The 20,566-nt window shown below is 27.3% G+C and overlaps 2 protein-coding genes across 3 annotated transcripts; one reads left to right on the top strand and one right to left on the bottom strand.

Annotated features, from left to right (window-relative positions):
• The first annotated feature begins 348 nt into the window (after positions 1-348).
• Positions 349-7,929, top strand: LOC132935850 (uncharacterized). 2 transcript variants are annotated; one of them, XM_061002482.1, is made up of 11 exons: positions 349-1,262; positions 3,344-3,439; positions 3,501-3,575; positions 3,636-4,535; positions 4,768-4,990; positions 5,055-5,318; positions 5,377-5,748; positions 5,821-6,339; positions 6,439-6,533; positions 6,621-6,820; positions 6,891-7,929. In XM_061002482.1, exons 4-11 carry the CDS (start codon positions 4,110-4,112, stop codon positions 7,024-7,026), a joined length of 2,235 nt encoding a protein of 744 aa, XP_060858465.1. In that variant the 5' UTR covers positions 349-1,262; positions 3,344-3,439; positions 3,501-3,575; positions 3,636-4,109; the 3' UTR covers positions 7,027-7,929. The 2 variants fall into 2 exon arrangements, with proteins under 2 accessions (XP_060858465.1, XP_060858464.1); XM_061002481.1 differs by having other exon boundaries at positions 3,501-4,535.
• A 133-nt stretch (positions 7,930-8,062) lies between these two features.
• On the bottom strand, positions 8,063-17,118 carry LOC132934940 (protein-L-isoaspartate O-methyltransferase domain-containing protein 2-like). Its single transcript, XM_061001369.1, has 6 exons — positions 16,803-17,118; positions 16,570-16,704; positions 15,669-15,769; positions 15,448-15,601; positions 14,595-15,387; positions 8,063-8,192 (listed from the first exon to the last, which is right to left on the bottom strand). The coding sequence occupies exons 1-6, from the start codon at positions 17,116-17,118 to the stop codon at positions 8,063-8,065; spliced, it is 1,629 nt and encodes a 542-aa protein (XP_060857352.1).
• Positions 17,119-20,566: the final 3,448 nt, after the last annotated feature.

Here is a 20,566-nt window from a genome sequence, read left to right as displayed (position 1 = left end):
CAGTATTTTAAACAAAAAATTTTGAATATAACATTATTATAAAATATTAACTTAAACATTTAGGATATAATAAATTAAAAATAATAAACTAAAATAATTAATTACCAACAAATAAATTTAATATTTTCAAGAACTAAACTAGATACTAAAAAGTAATTTTCATTTGGATTTTCATTTTTTAATTTTTTTTTTATATTTTTATGCATTTAGTTTTTTAATACTTTAGAACTATACACTAATGTAATTTAATGTTTTCTAATAAAATTATTGATTAAGCTAAGATTATTAAAACTATGACAAAGATGCATGCATATTTTATGTCTCTGAACTTGTCTTAAGAGGACGCCACACCACTCGTAATTCGGTTGTAAAAACTGTTTCGCGCGGGACAACTTTTCTCGCATTATAATTTTAATAGAATAAACAAAATTTTACTACATATAGAGGACAATTTTATCTATGTCGTAGCGTTTTTATTATTTGGATAACATAAATACGTTTAAAGTTATAGGTTTGAGAACATTTGACTTTTTTGTATTTTTCAAATGATTGTTAAAAATTATTGGGTAGTGCTATCAAAAAAAAAACGACGCTACGACACAGATAATTTTCTTCTTAGTAAGGATTTACAATTTTGGTAATTCTAATGTTAATATTGAGGGAGTAATGTTGTCCCGCGCAAAACAATTTTTAGCATATGGAATTATTGTAAAATAATTTTTCTAATTATTATCGAATTATTCCCTGGTGGCGTAAAACGACAAAACGCGGCTTCCCCCACTCCATTCAAGCACTCGCGTTTTTCGTCATCGGCCGGCACCGGGCAGCCGCGCGACAAATTGTGACAAAAATAAACATTTCCGATAATCAGAAGTCGATAGACATACTATTATTATCTTGAATAATGAATATAGACCATATCTAAACTTATTTATAAGCTACACTTGATTATGTCGTCGACCGTCGTAGTCACCATATGACAGAATACGCTGTGGAATTACTATATTATATTACGATACCTATTATAATTTAGCAATATCAGAAAGGCCTTTATATTAATTACTCATTATATAAATTGTATTTAATTTTTATGCTGTTGTATCTAACCATATTTTTTTTCGTGCCAAAATTGTATTAACCATTGTTAACATAATGTCACCAAAAAAAATTCGCGTCATCCAAAAGAAAGGAGCCCGATCGGGTAAGACTTCTTTAAAAAAAAAAATGAAAAAAGTTCGTAATGGGGTTCGTAAGGATGTGCAGTAAGTACTTTTAAATATAAGCTTCAAAATAAAAATACATTATTTCATGTCCTATTTTGTGACTTTTTGTAAGTAAAATATTATGTTATTTTGTAGAACATAATATGTTAAATTATAACTATACAGGTATATATAATAGTTTTATTATTTTATGAATATTACTTGATTTATATGCATATGTTCATATATTTTATATTGATGTGAGTCTCGTATAAATTTGCAAAAATATTTACGATTTACATTTTTTTACCGTTCAAAAAATTGAGTGATCACTTTATTTGTATACTTCTATATTTTTATCGAGATTTTAGAATTATAATACAAATCAATATTTTATAAAATTATATTGATTGATAATATGTTTTTAATTTGTAACATTTTATTAATTATTTTTATTTAAACACATAATAGAAAACTATAATTATTAATTATTATTTTTAATAAAGGGATTAAATACTAATGCTTTATTTTATATTTGTCTTGCCTTCTTTACATAATTTTGTAAAAAAAAAATAAATAGGTACACTATAAATTTAATTTTAATAAAAATTTACTAATTTTACCGTATTTTACCTAACAAATTACCAAAAAATTTTTTTACGTAAAATACTTATCACTTATATTTTATAATACAAAATAAAATAATATATTATATAAGGTATTATTATTACTTAATTTTTTCCTATTTATATCAACAATGTAGGTATCTGCTATTTAATTGTAATAAAATATTTTAGATTCTGAGTGAAACGATGAATGTATTGATTTTACAATGATGTGTGTTTTTTTTTTTATTTTTTTATTTATTTTTTATTTTTTTTTTATTTTTTTTTTTTTGTGTCTGTCATCACGTTTTAGGACAGTAAAAGTGCTTGGATTTTCGACTTCAGTAGCTTTTCTGATAGGAAAGTGAATCTAGTTGGTACTTTGGGGGGTCAAAAGTAAAAATTTTCCAATAGTTTTCACAAGCGCCGGGAAAAACAACATAAAAATTAAGGAAAAACGGAAATTTTTACGCAAAATCGGTTTTTGACAAATTCGAATTTGGTTTTTGGTGTAACTTTAAAACAAATGACTGTAGGAACATGAAATTTTTACTGGCTATTTATATATGCCTTTTCTATACACGATAACATTTTCAAAATATTTTGATTTATTTTGAACTGTTTAGGGACATTTTCATTTTCCATTTTTTTTTAGATTTTTTTCTAGAAATATCAATAAAATTTTATTCGTTGGTCAAAAAAGCTTGAAAATTTAATAGAAGGCTCCTAGTAAATTGTTCCGAAGGCAGATGAAAAATATTAAAAATCGTTAGTCACAGTTTTTTTTTTATAAGCATTTAAAGTTCAAAAATTGACAAAATATGGAAAAATCACGAAAATTAGCAAATTATTTTGAAAGAATTCGTAAAAATTTTCTTTTTAAATCTAAGATTTAAAAATGTAATACAAGATTCCTTATAAGATTATCTACCTTTATCAAAAAAAAAATTTCTATAAGAAAGTATAGGTACTATTATAGGTCAATTTTTTTTTACCGATTTCTAATACCATAGATACGTATGTAATATGTTTTAAACCTAGACTGACATACCGTCTCCACTCAGAATCGTTTTTCTTATACAATGATATTATATCATTGAATTCAAATTTAAAATCATCCATTATACAGTGACCTACTTGTAACCTACTGTACATGCAGAAGAGCGACATCCACTTACCCACCTTTTTTACAGTGTATTACCACTTTTACCTAATGATTAAAAATTAAATTATATTTTTGTATTGCATATATTTGCTATAATATACATCTTATACTTTTTGTTTATAAAAATTTAAATAAAATTAATAATTAATTATTACTGCAAAATTAAAATCAAGTACCTACCTATTTATGTTTGTATTCAATTTTTGAATTACTTGACTGGGTGTAATAGTGTACCTAAATAATTAGTTATTACGAGTAAATAATAATTTATGCAAAGTTAAAAAAAATATACAAAAAATGGTATTCAAAAGTGACTATATATGTTATGAAATAATTTTTCAACATTTTTTTTTGATTTTATATTTATTTAGAAATGAAGATTTAATTAATGAATTAAATAATGTAATTCCGTCTTCTAATGCAGAAAATATGATTTTGAATTATAACTCAACAATTGTTTACAATAAGTATGCATATTTGTATTTTCTTTAGATTATATTTTAATCTATCAATTTTTTTTTAATGCAGTGTTTTAGTACACGATTTAAATCTTGATGAAACGTCTGTATCGTCTGTAGTGAATACATTATCATCGGATATAAAGTAAATATTAAAACCAAGTTAAATTATGAATATATTGAATAACTTTGTTATTTTATGAAGTAATTTAGATGCAACATTGATTTTTCCTGAATATAAGGCCTCATGTTCTCGATTAGAGTGAGCAAAGATTTAATACTATTTTTCTTATAAGTACTATAAGTATTTACAAATAAATTAATATGGGCATAATAATAGTGTATAATATAATTAACAATTATTGTAGAGACAACAATATTTCTGACCATAACCTAAGTGTTATGTATACTGCATCTGAAGATAGTTTATCATCGGAAAATACTACAACTGCCGAGTAAGTGTGTACAAAAAAACTAGTGTTATGCAATTTAATTTAATTTTAATTTTTTACTAGAACTTATAATATACTGTAAAACATTTATTCAACTATGTTATTTTTTGTTTTTTTTTTTTTGAATTCACAGACCTTTAACAGGCCGAAGAATTATTGATATTTTTCACTTTATCAATCAAATCCAAAAGGTACACAGTGGTGGGTTCGGTTGTTCATTTATTGACATGGAGTATCAGAAAGAAACATTTGTAGGATTTCAGTCGATTTTAACATTCAAATGTAAAGTGTGTAACATCAAAAGTAAACTTTATACAGAAAATCCTAAAACAGTACAAGTCCCAATTAATAAAGCAACTGTTCACGGCTGTCAAGCAATCGGTATTGGTCACACACAGCTGTCTGAATTGTTTTCATTTCTTGAAATCCCATCGTTATCGATTAGTGGTTATACGAAAGTACAAGAAAACGTAGCTGATATTGTGCATGCAACAGCATGGGATGAAATAAAAAAAGCTGGTGAGGAAGAAAAAAAAATGGCGTTGGAGTGTGGTGATATAGACGTAGATGGCACACCAGTCATCACAGTTGTTGCAGATGGGCAGTGGTCTAAACGCAGCTATCGGACAAAATACGACGCCTTATCCGGAGCAGTAAGTAGGCTAGAGTTTGCATATTTTTTATTAATCATTAAAACATAACTTATTGATATATAAATTTGTTTTAAAGAAATACAGTCATACTGCATATGTAATTAAAACTGTAGTTTTGTTTGTATGTTTAATTTTTTTTTACCTTTAGTACATATTTTGGTAATATATCTAATATAGTATATATAGTTTGGTAATAATGATAATTAAACCAAATCTTATTTATTTCATTTAGGCTACGATAATTGGTTTTAAATCTAAAAAAGTGCTTTTCGTTGGAATACGCAATAAATATTGTTGTATTTGCCAAAAATCGAAAAATAGTAAAAAAGTCGCACCTGATCATCAATGCTTCCTCAATTGGAAAAAGTCCTCAACAAGTATGGAGGCCGATGGCGTGGTTGAAGGATTTATGAAAAGCGAGGAAATGCATGGATTAAAGTATAATTGTTTAATAGGTAAAAAAATTAAAAAAAAATACTTGGTAAAATAAAAAAATTGTGGCATTTAAAAACGTAATAGGTGATGGGGACAGCAGTGTGACTAAACGCTTAAATGAAATTCAGCCGTACGGTCCCAATTTTCACATAAGAAAAATTGAGTGCCGAAATCATTTGATGCGAAACTATGCCACCAAACTTACAGTGATTGCTAGAAACACAAAATACCCACTTCGTGTTCGAAAATATATTCTATCGAATATTTTACGATTTAGAGGTGATATCACAAAAGCAGTTATACATTGGAGAAATATAATTGGAGTAACGAAATTAGAAAAGATAAAAGGTATTTTGTGGAAAATATTTTACAATTTATTATAAATTGAATGATTTTTAATTTGTAGGTATTCAAAGAGATGTTGCTAACGCCCCATACCATCGACTTGGTCAGCATCTAAAGTGTGATTCTTATTTTTGTAATGGATCGAAAAATAATGATTTAAACTTAGTGCCAGAGGCTGAAAGCTCTGGAATGATGAATGAAATAAAAAACTATGTATCAAGACTTGTTTTAAATTCCGAAAGTTTGTTAGAAAATAAAAATAACAACATGTGCGAACAATTTAATTCTTTAATAAACAAACACATAGCCGGTAAAAGATTAAATTTTTCGAGTAAAAGAAGCTATAATACTAGGGTAGAAGCAGCCGTAGTTTCATTTAACTCTAAACAGTATCTAAGAAAAATACACAAAAAGATCTCCAACTGTAGTCCAGGTGTGTTGTAGTAAAAAGTTTTAAAATTTTGAAAAAGGTATCTACATTAAAAATAATTATTTTGTTTTATAGGAAAATTTGGGAAAAGATTCATAAAAAATTATGAACGAATAAGAACCAACACATTAAAAAGAAGACAGTTATTCCCAGAAGCTAGAAAAACTAAAATTATTTGTACTGACGGTCCAGATGCTGACTATGGTTTGGCAGAGCCGCTAACAAACCAATATTCACCACAAGATTTTGAAAAAAAAAAAAAAGAATTCCTTACATCCTTAGAGAATGCAGATATTAAAAAAATTGAAGATGATACTAGAAATCAAAGTGAAAGTGAGAAGTGGTACTATGAACGCAAAAAACGAATTACTGCCTCTAGATTCGGACAAGTTTGTAAAATGCGTTCTAGTACCAGTTGTAAAAACACCGTGTACAATATACTTTATGCTGGAAATGTCCAATCTAAATATTTACAATACGGCAGAGATACGGAGCCTATCGCTCGTAAAAAAGCAGAATGTATAATTGGCGAAAAAATACAAATTTGTGGTTTGATAGTGGATCCTGATGAGCCATACTTAGCAGCAAGTCCAGGTAAAATATTTGAATATTAGGTATTATATTATATTATTTATGTTTTATAATTTAATTTACGTATACAATTTAAAATATATCGGGTCTAATATTATATAGATGGCTTGATTGGTAAAACGGCAATTATTGAAATTAAATGTCCATATATTGCAAAAGACACTTCAAGTGCAATAGATGCTATTAACAAAAAATTAGTAAGTCATGTTGTTTACATATTATTATAATCATTGCGTATACTTTAAGCCTGTAGTTTTACAATTTCATTTTTTTAAACTTTATAGTTGCCATATTGTAACATAGTAGATAATTGTACAAAACTTAAAAAAGATAATATTTATTATTATCAAGTAATGGGCCAGTTGCATATTACCCGCAGAAAATTATGCTATTTTGTAATATATACCAGTAATTGGATTACGGTAGAAAAAATTTATTATGAACCAGAATTTTGGACTTCTAATATGGCAGAAAAATTAAAAATGTAATTTATTATCTGACCTAACTTAATAATATTTTAAGTAAGTACATTTTTAATTTGTTTATAATTTTAGGTTTTATATGGATTGTATGCTACCTGAAATAATTCAACCACTTTATCCAATAAGAATGTTGAAGTCCGATATCAAAGAGCCTGAGCGTATTATTAAAATTATGACCACAACTAATAATAATTTTAAAAAAATGTGACCTTTATTCTCATCAGTTATTCTATAATATTTTTAATAAATGTGAAACGTGTTTTTAAAAATATATTACCATTTCAGATTTTATTTAGAATGTTTACTGCCAGAAATTGTCGATCCACTATATGGAAAACGATTTTTGAAAAGTGATATTAGAGAGCCTGACCAGTGACCACATTAAACACCAAATTAATAAAAAATAAAAATATACCTATATTAGTTTCATGTATGATATAATAGTGTTAACATTATAATTGACAAATGATTACCAATAGGCAATACTGTATTTTTTATTTAATTTAATTTGAATATTTAATAACTCAATAGCATATATAGTACCAACGGTAATCGTATCTTTGTAGAGAAAGGTAGAATCTTAAAAATAATAATAGATAGCTTTGATACGGGCTACTGTATCATCTTTAAGAAGTACCCAAAAACTGTAATTTAAAACGTATACCTACCTATGTAGTAGCAGTATAACGTAAAATCATATATTCAATAATTAAATTACTAAAAACTAATACCTATTTAGATATTTAGGTAGGTAATATTAGTTTAGGATACTGTTATAAAGTAGATATTATTTACTGTATTGTTTATATTTTGTATGGAGTAAGCATCTAATAATGCAATAATTATAAGCTGAGTCGCCGAGAAGGTATGCGCGAATATTACGGCGGAAACGCGTCATAATATAAGGTGTTTACATTTTATATTTACGCGATCAGACACAGTCGAAGGTTGAGGAAATAATAAACATCGCTCCCGAATGAGCACAATCGTCCGCCGGTCGCCGACAACGAGTATTGGGCGTGGCTTAAACGCCGCGTGCTTGCGCATCGTGAAAACACTTAACAGCGCGTTCTCTCGGCCGTTCTATTCGTTTCGCTTTAGGTGTAGCGTCCTCTTAATATATAATATAGAGACATATACCTTCATGAATACTAATGAATTCATTTAATACTAATAAATAGTTACTTAAAATATATCAAGGATGTAAGAACTCAACTAGATAAACGTAATATTTAATTTTTCATTTACTTCATTTGAGGTTGATGGAGTAGGCTGATTATGGACTTTGTGAATGTGATCAAGGCAATTAATTCAACTATCAAAGGATTCAGAACATACTTGACATCTGTTAAGTTGTTTCTTTTGTTGCGGTACCTGAATCAAATTAAATATTTAAAATATTTAAATTTATATTATTTAAGAGATCAAATCAAATTTGTGTTTTATATTATTAACTGCATTTATAACAATAGTAAATGAGTTACATAAGATTAATATTGAAAGAAATTCTTTTACAATTAAGAGGATTTCAGCTCATTTTTTTTTCTGCCTCGCCCACAAGCAACAAATCAAATTTTACGTTAATAATAATGATCATTATCATATAAACTTCTAAAATTAGAGTGAAATTACCAAATAAAAAATTTGAAGGTAAGATTATCATTTAGGATTTTTATTATATTTTAATTTTAAGGCAAGTTATGAATATTAAAGGTTGTACAAACAATTTACAATTTTAAAATACTCATATACTGTCTTAAAATTAAAATATAATAAAAAGCCTATGTCATTGTCTAGATAATAATCTTACCTTTAAATTTTATAAAAGCTCAATTCACTCTAATTTTTACAAATATGATTGTTAATGATTGCCAAACTTCAGTTCCTACAAACAATTTCATTCTAAATTAATTTTTTATATGCTTTTGACATTTGTAATTACATTTATAGTTACATTCAGTTTAGGTATGAGTCAATGTCATACCTAATCTACTGTATGACAGTAGATTATAAAAAACTTTTTCAGGAGGTAAATTAAAATCACAAAGTAATATAATATCGGTATTGGGATGTGTATTCTTTAACGTTTTAATGGTTAAAAAAAATTTTTAAATAGTTCTTCTTTAGCAAGTATGGAATATAAATAAACCTAATATAATGATTTGTTTCGATCCAAGTTTTATAATATTAAATCTCAATCAGAAATTCAGAAAAGGCGCAGTGTTGACTGATACAGATGCATTACTGGCAGTTAGTATTGGCTATGTACTGTCGTATGTCAGTGATGATAAAGTTATTCCAGTATTGGATTTTCAGTACAACCTTGGTTTAGGTGCAGGTGGACTGTCAGACTAGAAATGGTGGTGCAGTATAAACTGTCTACAAACAGAGGTGCAATACCACATTTAATAGTACAGCACTGTACCAATAGAGTATTTGAGCTCATTCAGTGAGAGGAGGGGTACAATTTAACTGTTCATTATTAAAACATATAATTACGGTATTAAAATCTTCAATAAATAATAATAAATGACAATGAAATAAATTACTAGTATCTTTATTAATTTAAAATAAAAATTATATTTTACTACAAATCAAAAAATTTTCTCTGGTTTCAGAACTGTGTTTTTTTATCAAGTCTCTCCCCCTTTCCACCATCTCTGTCTTCGGTACCGTAAAATTGGGTGACTTCGGACACATTGGTTGACTTCGGAAGTTCGGACGATATGATAACAATTGATAAAGTAAAGCATACGATCGGTTTAATTGAATTATAATCATCTTTTATTATTTATTACGGTTACTAACCTGTATTGGGATGTAGGAAACGTTTCGTAATGATGTAACGCTGATAACATGGAGGCCACGAGGTATTCCTTATCAATAGATTTCCCGCCCGTTATTGTTATCACATCTTATAACATTCGTAACTCGACAACAAATAGTCCGATCGTAACAATTTTTTTTTTGTCTGAGATAAACTAATTATTAAAAAAAATTGATTGTAAGAAGTGTTGTTTGTGCTATCTGAAAATTTTTATTAATTTAAGTTCGGAATTTTTCAAAAAGAGGGCCGACTTCGGACAGTTAGTTACCTACCAGCAAAATTGTCAAATATAAAAAAAAGGTAGGTGGTCGCACTTATCAAAATTATACAAACGCTTCTCTTTTGAATGCTCTCAAGGAAATCAAAATGAATAAGTTAAGTGTTAGAAATGCTTTGGAAAAGTACGGTCTTCCAAGAACTACATTATACGATTATATTAAGAATAAAAACAACATATTTCGAAAGCCGGGTGGTCAGGTGGTTCTTTCAAAAAAAGACGAAGATACATTAGTTGAAGGTTTAATTACTTGTTCAGAATGGGGATTCTCTCTCCGAGCATCGGATTTACTTGAAAACCAGTGACCAAGTTGAATAGAAATTTCTTTATAAGCCACATCTAAAACTAAAATATAAATATGAAATATTTCTGACATTTTTTTGAAAAAAAAAATCCAATGTTGGTAGATTCCAAGTAAATATTTATAAGTTTCTGTCCCAGAAAAATTTAATATTTTTGCACCATTTTTTCTTTTCTAAAGAAAGTGTATAGTAATTGTATATCTTCTGTAATAGTTGGAAGAATTAATACTATACAAATTTCCGACACTTTAATACTATACAACATAATAGTTTATAACAAATATTTGTATTGTACAAATTCAGAAATAATTCTCACTTAATAACTCAACATTAGTTTTTGATTGTTCATCAAAATAAAGAAAGGCTTCTAAATTAATTTTAGGCAAATCAATTATTATTGTATTATCTTGCTGAAATCTATGAATATCAACATTGTTATCAATAATGTAGTAGTATTCATGTAATATTTATGAACAGGGCCGGTGCTATATTTTGCAAGGTCCTGGACTAAAATTATTAAACCAATAACCATAGTCACCTTTAGCCCATAGGCCATATGTGTAGATAATATTAAAGGCGAAAAATTATAAAAAATGTATGTCCCAATTTAAACAATTTTCTTAATTAACTTAAACATATCAAAGATTTAAGCCCTTTCATAATGTTGATTCTATAGTTACACCTATGATGTTCATTGAAAATAATAATATACATTAGTAAATATCAATTTTCAACTTTTTTTAATGAGACATGCCAGAGTACCATAAGAACACTAAGTGCTACCAGAAACAGGGGACCTATGGGTTTAAGAACCGGAGCAATATTTTGTGAAATTTATCTTGTTTTCATACTAAAAAAAAAATAAGGATATTAAAAAATACACATGTTATAACTGTTACATTCTTTGCTTCACTTAGAATATAATATAAATTATTAAAAAATAATATAAAAATAGGTTTTAGAAAGTCTTTACATAACCAGGTAATATCAGACTTACATGATTTTTATTTATTAAAAAGTTCTAAGTGAAATTATTATTTTTAGAGCCAGAAAACTATTGTTTAGGTAATCTTTTGGCTTTTATAGTTTTATTGATAACTGCCACCTCTCTCAAGATGACGTCACATCAGTACATCGTTGTAGTTTAGGCACAAACAACGTTTTGCGCAGACTAACTTGACATTAACTACAGACTCATCATTCATCGTACAGTAACCAAAGTTTCATAGCATCTAGAGGAGAACTCAAAACAGTATATACTTAGTATAGGTATACAATGATATTTTAAAATGGAATTTTTTTTGCAAAAATTAATTTAACCTACTGTAATAGCGCCGGATTTTTTCAATATCATTCGTATAAATCGAGTTATTAGTTAATAAATATTAGTTTTTTTTTTTCTAATTTTATTTACAAATTTTACAAATTTAACAAAAGTTATATAATATATAATATATTTACAAATTATGATATTATTACACAATACACAGATCAAGGTATTTTATGTGTCTACGATTAGAAGGTATTTAAAATCATTAAACTAGGTATTTGAGTGTTCGACCATACAGTGTATTCAATATTGTATCAATTATTACAAACTCATCTTCAAACGGCTTAGACGACAATAGAAAAACAATTGAGAATCTTCGACTTTAAATGTTGTTGATACTTCTTACTCGTTAGCTCACAAATCATCAAAATAGGTATATAGGATATAGGTTAAGCCTATAGTTATCGTAGTGTAGCCGACTTATGTAATCAGACGCGGTGACAACGCCAGTATAAATGAAGGAAAATATATACGCATTTGACAAAATAGAATTTTTATTTTGGAGGGAGAGGGAGTGGGAGTAAACACAAAAATATGAGTGAATAAATAAAAAAGTGGGCAAGTGAGTATCGTTCTGCTGTACTGTGTCTAGAGGAGTCGCTGTAACGGATGTGTTAAATACTTAAATTTGAATTCAATGATATAAAATACCTACGAAAAATGATTCTGAACGAAGACGGTCTGTCAGCCTATAATTTATTAGGTAATATATTTCTTTTATGATATTATTGTTACCTATTAAAGTAATTTATTTTACTATTAGATATAACTAATACCACAATAACATCATCAAATATACAATGGACACCTTATGTACAACTGGCCGGTTATATTAACTTTTAAATTATGGTTTAAATTAAATAATATTGCTAAAAATTGATTTTTACTTTAAAAAAAATTACCGTAAATAGGTAGGTACATGAAAATTTCACTGAATGTTTATATTAGTCTATTTTCTATTCAAATAAACCATATATAATTTTCAAAATAATTAGACGCTTTTTAAACTATTGATAGGCATAAACAATTTTCGATTTCAATTTTTATTATTTCAAATTAATATCAATAAAAAAAATTTTGACTTTGTCAAACTACTTGAAAATGTATTAAAACGATTAATCATAAATTGCTCATTAAGTGGAAATAAAAAAAAAGGTGTGCGCGAATTGAAAATAATTTGTATGATGGTCTAAATTTAGAATTTTAATAATATTCTTCAAAATCATGAAAATTTGCATATTATTTTGATATTAAAAAATTATAAAATAATCAATTTTTATAGCTTAAGATTGAAAATTTAAAATAAGGATTCTGATAAATATTTCATACTGTAACCAAAATATCAAATAGTATATAAACACAGTTTTTTTGTTCTAGCAATTTAAATTCCAATTCGGAAGAAATAATAGATACCTATCTATTCAAACGTAGAATAACAATTTTAGTTATTTTTTTGTAAATAAAAATATTGTTAGTAGGTACTTTAAACTATTAAAGTATATTATTATAAATTTACAAACAATAACATTTTAAAATCCATTTTTTTCTGAAATATTATATTAAACCTACTGTAGTAGGTGCTAATACCTAATAATAAAAAAAACTTTTGTTGTGAAACTAGTTCAAATGTTATACGTTGTATCATATTATTCTCTTATTTTGTAGCAGGGTTTATTAGTTTAATCATACCAAACAAATAAAAAAGTATGACGTTTCATGTAAGTATCTTTATGAAATGTAACATAATTTTAGTCTTCATAACTCACTGCCTGAAGCTGTAAATATAGATATTTTTTAAATGTTCCCAATTATGTATTGATAAATAACATATTACATAGTAAATATTTTATTTTCTATGAAACATACTCAGTATACCTACTCACATATTTTATTTTTCTTAATAAAAACATAAGTAGGTACACAAATCTAAAGATTTTTTTTTTAAATTACTTAAGCAATTAAGCTAAGAATATGTGTAAAACACGTTTAACTTTAGTTTATAGTACTTATTATTTTGATAAAAGTAACATAAAACAAAGCATATTTTCAAAAAAAAATTTGAAATTTCTTAATACTGATTAATTTATAGATACCTATACAAATATAAACGTGGTAGTAAATATACGTACAAATAAAATAATTTTACTAAAAATATAAAAATATCTTGTTTTCTACAAAATGATGTAATAGTTTCACAATTCTAAATTATTATAACTTGATTAAATATTAAAAACTACAATAATACAATATAAATAGTTTGTTAACCAATACATCATTAATCTTGCTTAATAGTATTCAACATTAAAATGCATACTTGCATGACCATTGCTATAATGAACCGTTAAAAGTGAATTAGATACTCAATTAATTTACAACTTACCTTATTTAGCAGTTATTATATTGTATCAAGTGTTTTTTTGTAAACACAAGATTGGTTTATACTTGTAAATAATTATATAGGTTAGGTAAGATATTTGTGTTATATATAAAGTATAATTGTGCTAAATTATGTGTTAACAGTTTTCAATCCCTAATATGTACATCATTGGCCTCATTAATAAATAGGTACAATAATTGTAATTTCATGTATATTAATTTAATGAGTATCAAAGGTGTTCTAGGCTATATCATAATATTTCATTGTTAAAAAAAAAAAAAAAACATTTTGTAAGTTATATATAATTTATAAAAACATAAAATATTGTGTATAGTAAATAACAATGTATAAAATTAAAAACAAATCTAATAATTTTAAAATAGTTATAATTAAATCATAAGACATGTTTTAGTGTTTTTTTAAATTATTAAAATTGTTAAAGTAGTACCTAACAGAATAGCTATACCGATATTGATATACATAAAGATATTATAAAATAGAATTTATCAAAAATGCATGTATTTGTATTTAAATACTTAGCGAGTTGTGAGTAGGTATTCAAAACTACATTTGTATAACAGTATTATAAAAGAAATTTAATCTATTACAGTGGCCCACTTGTAATCTAATGTTGAGCAGAGCGAAATTAATCATCTTTATTACCTATAGTTGAGAAACACTTTGAGCATAGCTGGTAGTGGTAACAGATTAATTTTAAACTTCAGAAGTTTACTCAAGTTATTTTCTTTGCGATTGCTCAAAAAGCCGTATTTTATCAATTCCCTAGTGAATTCATTACTATAATAGCAGGTAAATTTAACGTGATCATCAACCAAAGCGTTATAAAATCCATCTTCACCATTTTGATCATTTTCTTCATCATCAGACTCGGATGAATCATTAGACATAGTCTCCAAAAAATCATCACAGCTATTGGTAGAATGGTTACTGGAGAGATTTTTGACTGTAGAAGATAATGAATTCATTCTCTTTCTTTTTGTATTTTCTGGTTTTTCGGGCAATGTTTTATTTTGTTCAGAACATTCAGCTTCTGATGCTTTTCTTTTGTTATCTGATGCAGTTTTTTTAAGTAAACTTTTATCACACTGTTCAGTTGTATTTTTTTCTTCAACATCATCGCCATTGTTACTGTCATCATTATCTTCTTCAATGGCCTCATTCCCAGATCCAGATCCCGTATCCAGATCTGATGTTTCCTCTTTCGAATCCTCAATGTAATTCTGTATACTAATCGTTTCACCGATAGTTGCATATTCCTCAAGAATGTGACCCATCGGATCAGAACTAAAAAATGTTTGATTATATCTTTTGGTTACGTTTGGTTTACATTTAGTGCGCATTTGTAAGCGAGGATGACTTTTATACAAGCAATCTCGTATGGATGCACGAATGTTTGATCTGCATAACTCTTGTAAACTCAATGGTTCAACAGTAGCTGAAAAACATACAAAAATTTAAAATTTATTTATTTTAAGTTTACAATATATTAACTTACGAAACTTTGAAACTTTCATACTACTAAATTTTTCTGCCACAACAAGATCTGGCATCGATACTTTCAAGAGTTTATTTGTTTTCCACGAGTGTTCACCATACCTAATTACTTTTACGAGGAACCCTTTCAATGGCATAACTAATACACCACCAATCTAAATACAGATAAGAAAAGTTTATTTAATTTTATCATTAAAGATTAACTTTTGAATGAAATATTACTTTAATAAGAGCCTTCATAAATGAAGATTTTGCTAGTGGTACTTCAGCCCCACAAAAGACTCTATCATAGTAACCCACTGACTTCAGTTCAAATGCATTTCCTATAATATATACAATGACATTTCAATAATATTAAGAATAATTTTAAGCTTCTATGGTACATGAATATTTACTTATAAGTTAATAATAATAGTACATGATATATTATTATACCTTATAATAATTAATATGTAATATAGGTTATGTATTAGGGTATTTTTTTGTCAAAAATTAGTTCAACCTATTATATGACTAATAGAAAAATAAATAATTATACTCTGTGCTACAAGAGAATGCAACCCGGGGACACATTTAATTTTTCAATTTCTGTGAATCCAAATCCCTTAAGACAACTAGTCAATTTTCTTTATGTCAAAGTAGATAGGACAAAATCTTATTCTCAGATACATATACTGGTCATGAGATGGCATTGGCTTTTTGGCTTTGAGACAGCAAAGCTTCATCGTTTATATGCAGAAGCAAGTTGCATTGTTTTGTAGCACGGAGTAGTAGAATAAAAACCACTTACAAATTTAACAAAATATTCTTGGAAATAGTAACTGACGGATACAATAAATTATCATTGAATTCAAACTTATCACATTCATTACACTGATAAACGAAAAGAAAGACTCTACACCTACTATTATACAGCAGAACAACATCGCAGGTTTTTATTTAATTTATTATAAGTTATTTTATAAAATAGATTTTGTAAAGTAAATGTTAAATACTATTATCTTCAATAGACTTATAAGTTATAAGTTATAACCTATTTTTAAATATTTGATCGGAGTTTTTTCACAGTATTCTAATTATTTATGAGTACTTATTTAATTAATATGAATAAAGTATATTATACCTTTGATGAATACTGGTTCACAAAATTCAAAATAATCAATTGCTGCAGAATTTTGTTTAAATACTTTCAACTTTTGATATGCTATATCTATCAAATAACTATGAATTTCAATGCCATGATTAACTCCATTAACACCTATAAACAAATAAGGAAAAATATCGACAACCGATTTAAACTTTAAAGAGTATAAATGGATTGGGAGTACAATGAATAAATATTGAGATATAGTTTACCCAATAAAAGCCCGGCTAGAGTACTAAAATACCCTATTCCAGAACCGATGTTTAAAAACTTATGACCCTTGTGGATATCCAAACATTCTAAAACAGTAGCATAAGCACTTGGTGCTGACAAATAAACATCTCCCGATTGCCAATCCGTGTCTCTATAGGCGTTTAGTTTATTATCATTGGTATAATATAACCCTCGGTCAACACTTCTGAACACTTTTTCCACATTAATTGAGTGTATACACTCCCTCTCAATTAATGCATTAATAAGCTCATCATTGCTGTAGTAGGCGCGATTTGTACTTTCCAATTGACCCATCTTTATTGGTTACTGAGCAACCAATATAATATAATGTTATCAACTGCAAACCAAAAAACAAATCCATATTAACTCTAAGAAGTGAAATGACAAAATTGATTGATATCAAAATTAAGATATTTATTATTTATTATTTTAAATTAATTTGATATTTATAAGCATAATGAATAATTTTATTAATATAGGTAGTTACTATTAATATACATTTATTATACTGTGCATTTTATTATGTATATTTAAATTAGTAGATTTTCTGACATGCAATACAATCTGAACTCATGGATAAACATATGTTTAATGTGTACTAGGTTGTAAGTACACCGATTTGAGATGACCGTCGACAACAGGTACAGTATACAGGGCCATGTTCAATATGCGATCAAACCAGTGTTTGGAAAGAATGTCGTTCATATTTATTTTAGTGAATGATACGTGAAAGTCATTTGTTTTTTTTTCAAGTAGAACATGAGCAAGACTGACGTTTACATTTTTATAAGTTTTAACGATTTTTAAAACGTTTAAATGTATATTTTATTGTTTAATAAATATTGATTGATAATAATACTATTATAATATATAATATAATACGATGTATAAAAATAAAATACCTGAAATTCCAGTGGTCACGGCTGGAGATAAAACAACAATATTATTATGATTTTCACGATTTCGTATTAGTAGGTATTTAAATGATACATAAAAATTAAATTAAAAAAATTAAAAGAAACGCATTCATATTTTTTAAGAACGTGAACGTGTTGATTAAAAAAAAAATATGAAAGCGAACGTGAACGAATTGAATTTCTTAGTGAACATTCCGAACACTGGATCAGACCACCGCATAGGTAGACCATTTTTAATAGGTATTTAATAGGTAGGAGGTACCTAGTTAGTTATACTACCTTTTGAACTTACCTATACCGTGATGGCGAGTCTGTACGACTGTGAGCGTTATCGTTAGCGTCACTATTAAAGCTGTCGTTGTTGTTTTTATTATATAATATTCGTATTGATGAATTTTAAAGTCGTCATATGATGAAGGCTACGGAGAAAATTAATTGACGCATTAAGGCAAGACAATAATAAATAATAGACATACAAGATAAAACGGTTTTAAAGTACTGTAGGTACTATTTTAGATCTACAAATCTACGCTGCGCGACGTAGAGATGATAAGGTGTTAGGTGATAAGTGCTAACACTTTCGGAAAAAAGTGGTGTATCATTTAGTAAACATAAATACCTACCTCCAGTTGCCAGCACCGCCACGTTACTGGAAGCCGGAATTGTAACATATGTATAAAACTCCCTGAATTGGGTGTTTTGAAATGAATTGAATCAGGCGATTGCGGCCTTGACCATGGTTTCAGTGGGGGGAGGGGGGTAGTGTGGCATACGTGAAATAGGGAATGGTAAACGAGCCGACCCCGCCTACGTGGCAAAAAACGTTTTTCAAATACGGCTAAACAAGGATCTAACATCATGGTGGTTTACTGGTTCGTTTCCTAGGTTCAGACTTCGGATCATGGGTAAACGTAAACCGAATCAGTTGATCGAGTTTCGCTTCTATATCGTTCTATGATTATAAGGCCCTCTTGGAAGTCATTATCCGAGATTTAAAACATCCTATGTTTTACTCTAGGTGATAACCTACTTGTATACAAAATGTCATTCAAATCCGATCAGAACTTTTAGCGTGATTATGTAACAAATATCCAAACACAAACTTTTGCATTTATAATATTAGTAGGAAGTAGAATAATTGTATATAGTGTCGTAAACGCTCTTCAGTTCGTATACTTCTACTTCCGAAATGATGACAAAAAGACCATGCATAATGAATAAACCGGTTTCAGATCGGACTCAAAAGTACCAGATGACTTCAAATATAAACATCGATATAACGAGATAAAAACCCTTTATTAAAATTACTAAAACACACACACAAATTAAAAACGGTATAACGTACACCGTAGTACTTACGTACCACGACTGCCTGGCTTATTATTCCTTTTGCCTTATATCTCATTCAAAATTTAGCTGCCTCAGCACATTTGCTTCACTGGCCTATATTACAATTAATATGATTTATAAATATCGTCCCCTATTACTGCATTAATATTGTATAATTTGTTTTGGTATTTTACCTGTTATATTGTATGATTGTTTACTTAACCAAGTGTTTAATACGATAATCAAAAAAAATAATTATAATACAAAATCCCGTTTTCCATTTTTTTGGATGCTCAGTTCATCGATAACCTCATCTGGCATAATTATTGTATTGACCAGAGACATGCTAATAAAGCCAACACATTAAGGGCTAATGTTAAACCGTGGAATTCGACCAGTAAAATCAGTGAGTTAAGCGTGACCGAGGTTTAAAGTATGATTGTAAAACGGGCCCTAAATCGGTTGTAATAAACAAAGTATAATATAATAATTACTACTTAATTTATAGTTATACGTAGGTACTTACACGATAAGTAGTTGTAATAAAGCTTCGATTTTCAACTTCAGTATCTTGTTCGATGGGAAAGTGAATATTGTTGGTGCATTAAGGAGGTCAAAATTTAAAATTCCCAATAGTTTTAAAAAACGCCGGGAAAAACAACATAAAAATACGTAAAAATTACAAAAATTTGCAAATAATTTTGAGTTAAAAATTCATTAAAAATTTTATTTTTAAATCTAAGATTCCTCGTAAATTTGTCTACCTTTATCAAAAAAAAAATGTCCACAAGAAAGACAAATTCGATTTTTATGAGCGTTTGAAGTTCATATTATTACAACATTTGATATTTCTCATATAACGATTTTCTTATTTTATTGTAATTAAAAAAAAAAATATATCAATAAAATGTTATTTTCTGGGTAAAAAAACATAAATATTTAAAGCAAGGCTCCTGACTGATATATTGTTACAATAGCAGTTCAAAAATATTAAAAATACATAGGCACAATTTTTTTTAAAAGCATTTAAAGTTTGAATTTTGACAAAATGTATCCAATTTAAAATGTAATAATTATTTTGTAGTAAAAAATGTATAAAATGTTCAACTTTTATAGCTAAGGATTGAAAATTTAAAACAAGGTTCCACGTAAATAGGTAAATATATAAATTACTTTATTCACAATAATATCATCAAATATACTTGGTAATAACTAATAACATAGGCTGACTGACCGTTTTCGCTCAGAATCGTTTTTCTTAAACAATGATTTTATATCATTGAATTCAAATTTAACAACATCCATTACAGTGATCCACTAACTGTACAGCAGAGCGACATCCACTTTTTATTATTTACTTTGTTTTGTTTTTTTTTATTATTATTTATTATTTTATTGCATATGTGGTACTTACCTAATGGAATATATTACAAGGGTTTGGATTTTTAATTTACTTAAATAATTAAACATTGTAATAGCTTAACGATGAAAAGACG

The sequence above is a fragment of the Metopolophium dirhodum genome, chromosome 1, assembly GCF_019925205.1.
Source record: "Metopolophium dirhodum isolate CAU chromosome 1, ASM1992520v1, whole genome shotgun sequence".
In the NCBI taxonomy this organism is placed as follows: domain Eukaryota; kingdom Metazoa; phylum Arthropoda; class Insecta; order Hemiptera; family Aphididae; genus Metopolophium; species Metopolophium dirhodum.
The sequence above is the reverse complement of the archived record's forward strand: the minus strand, read 5'-3'. Positions and strand labels throughout refer to the sequence as shown.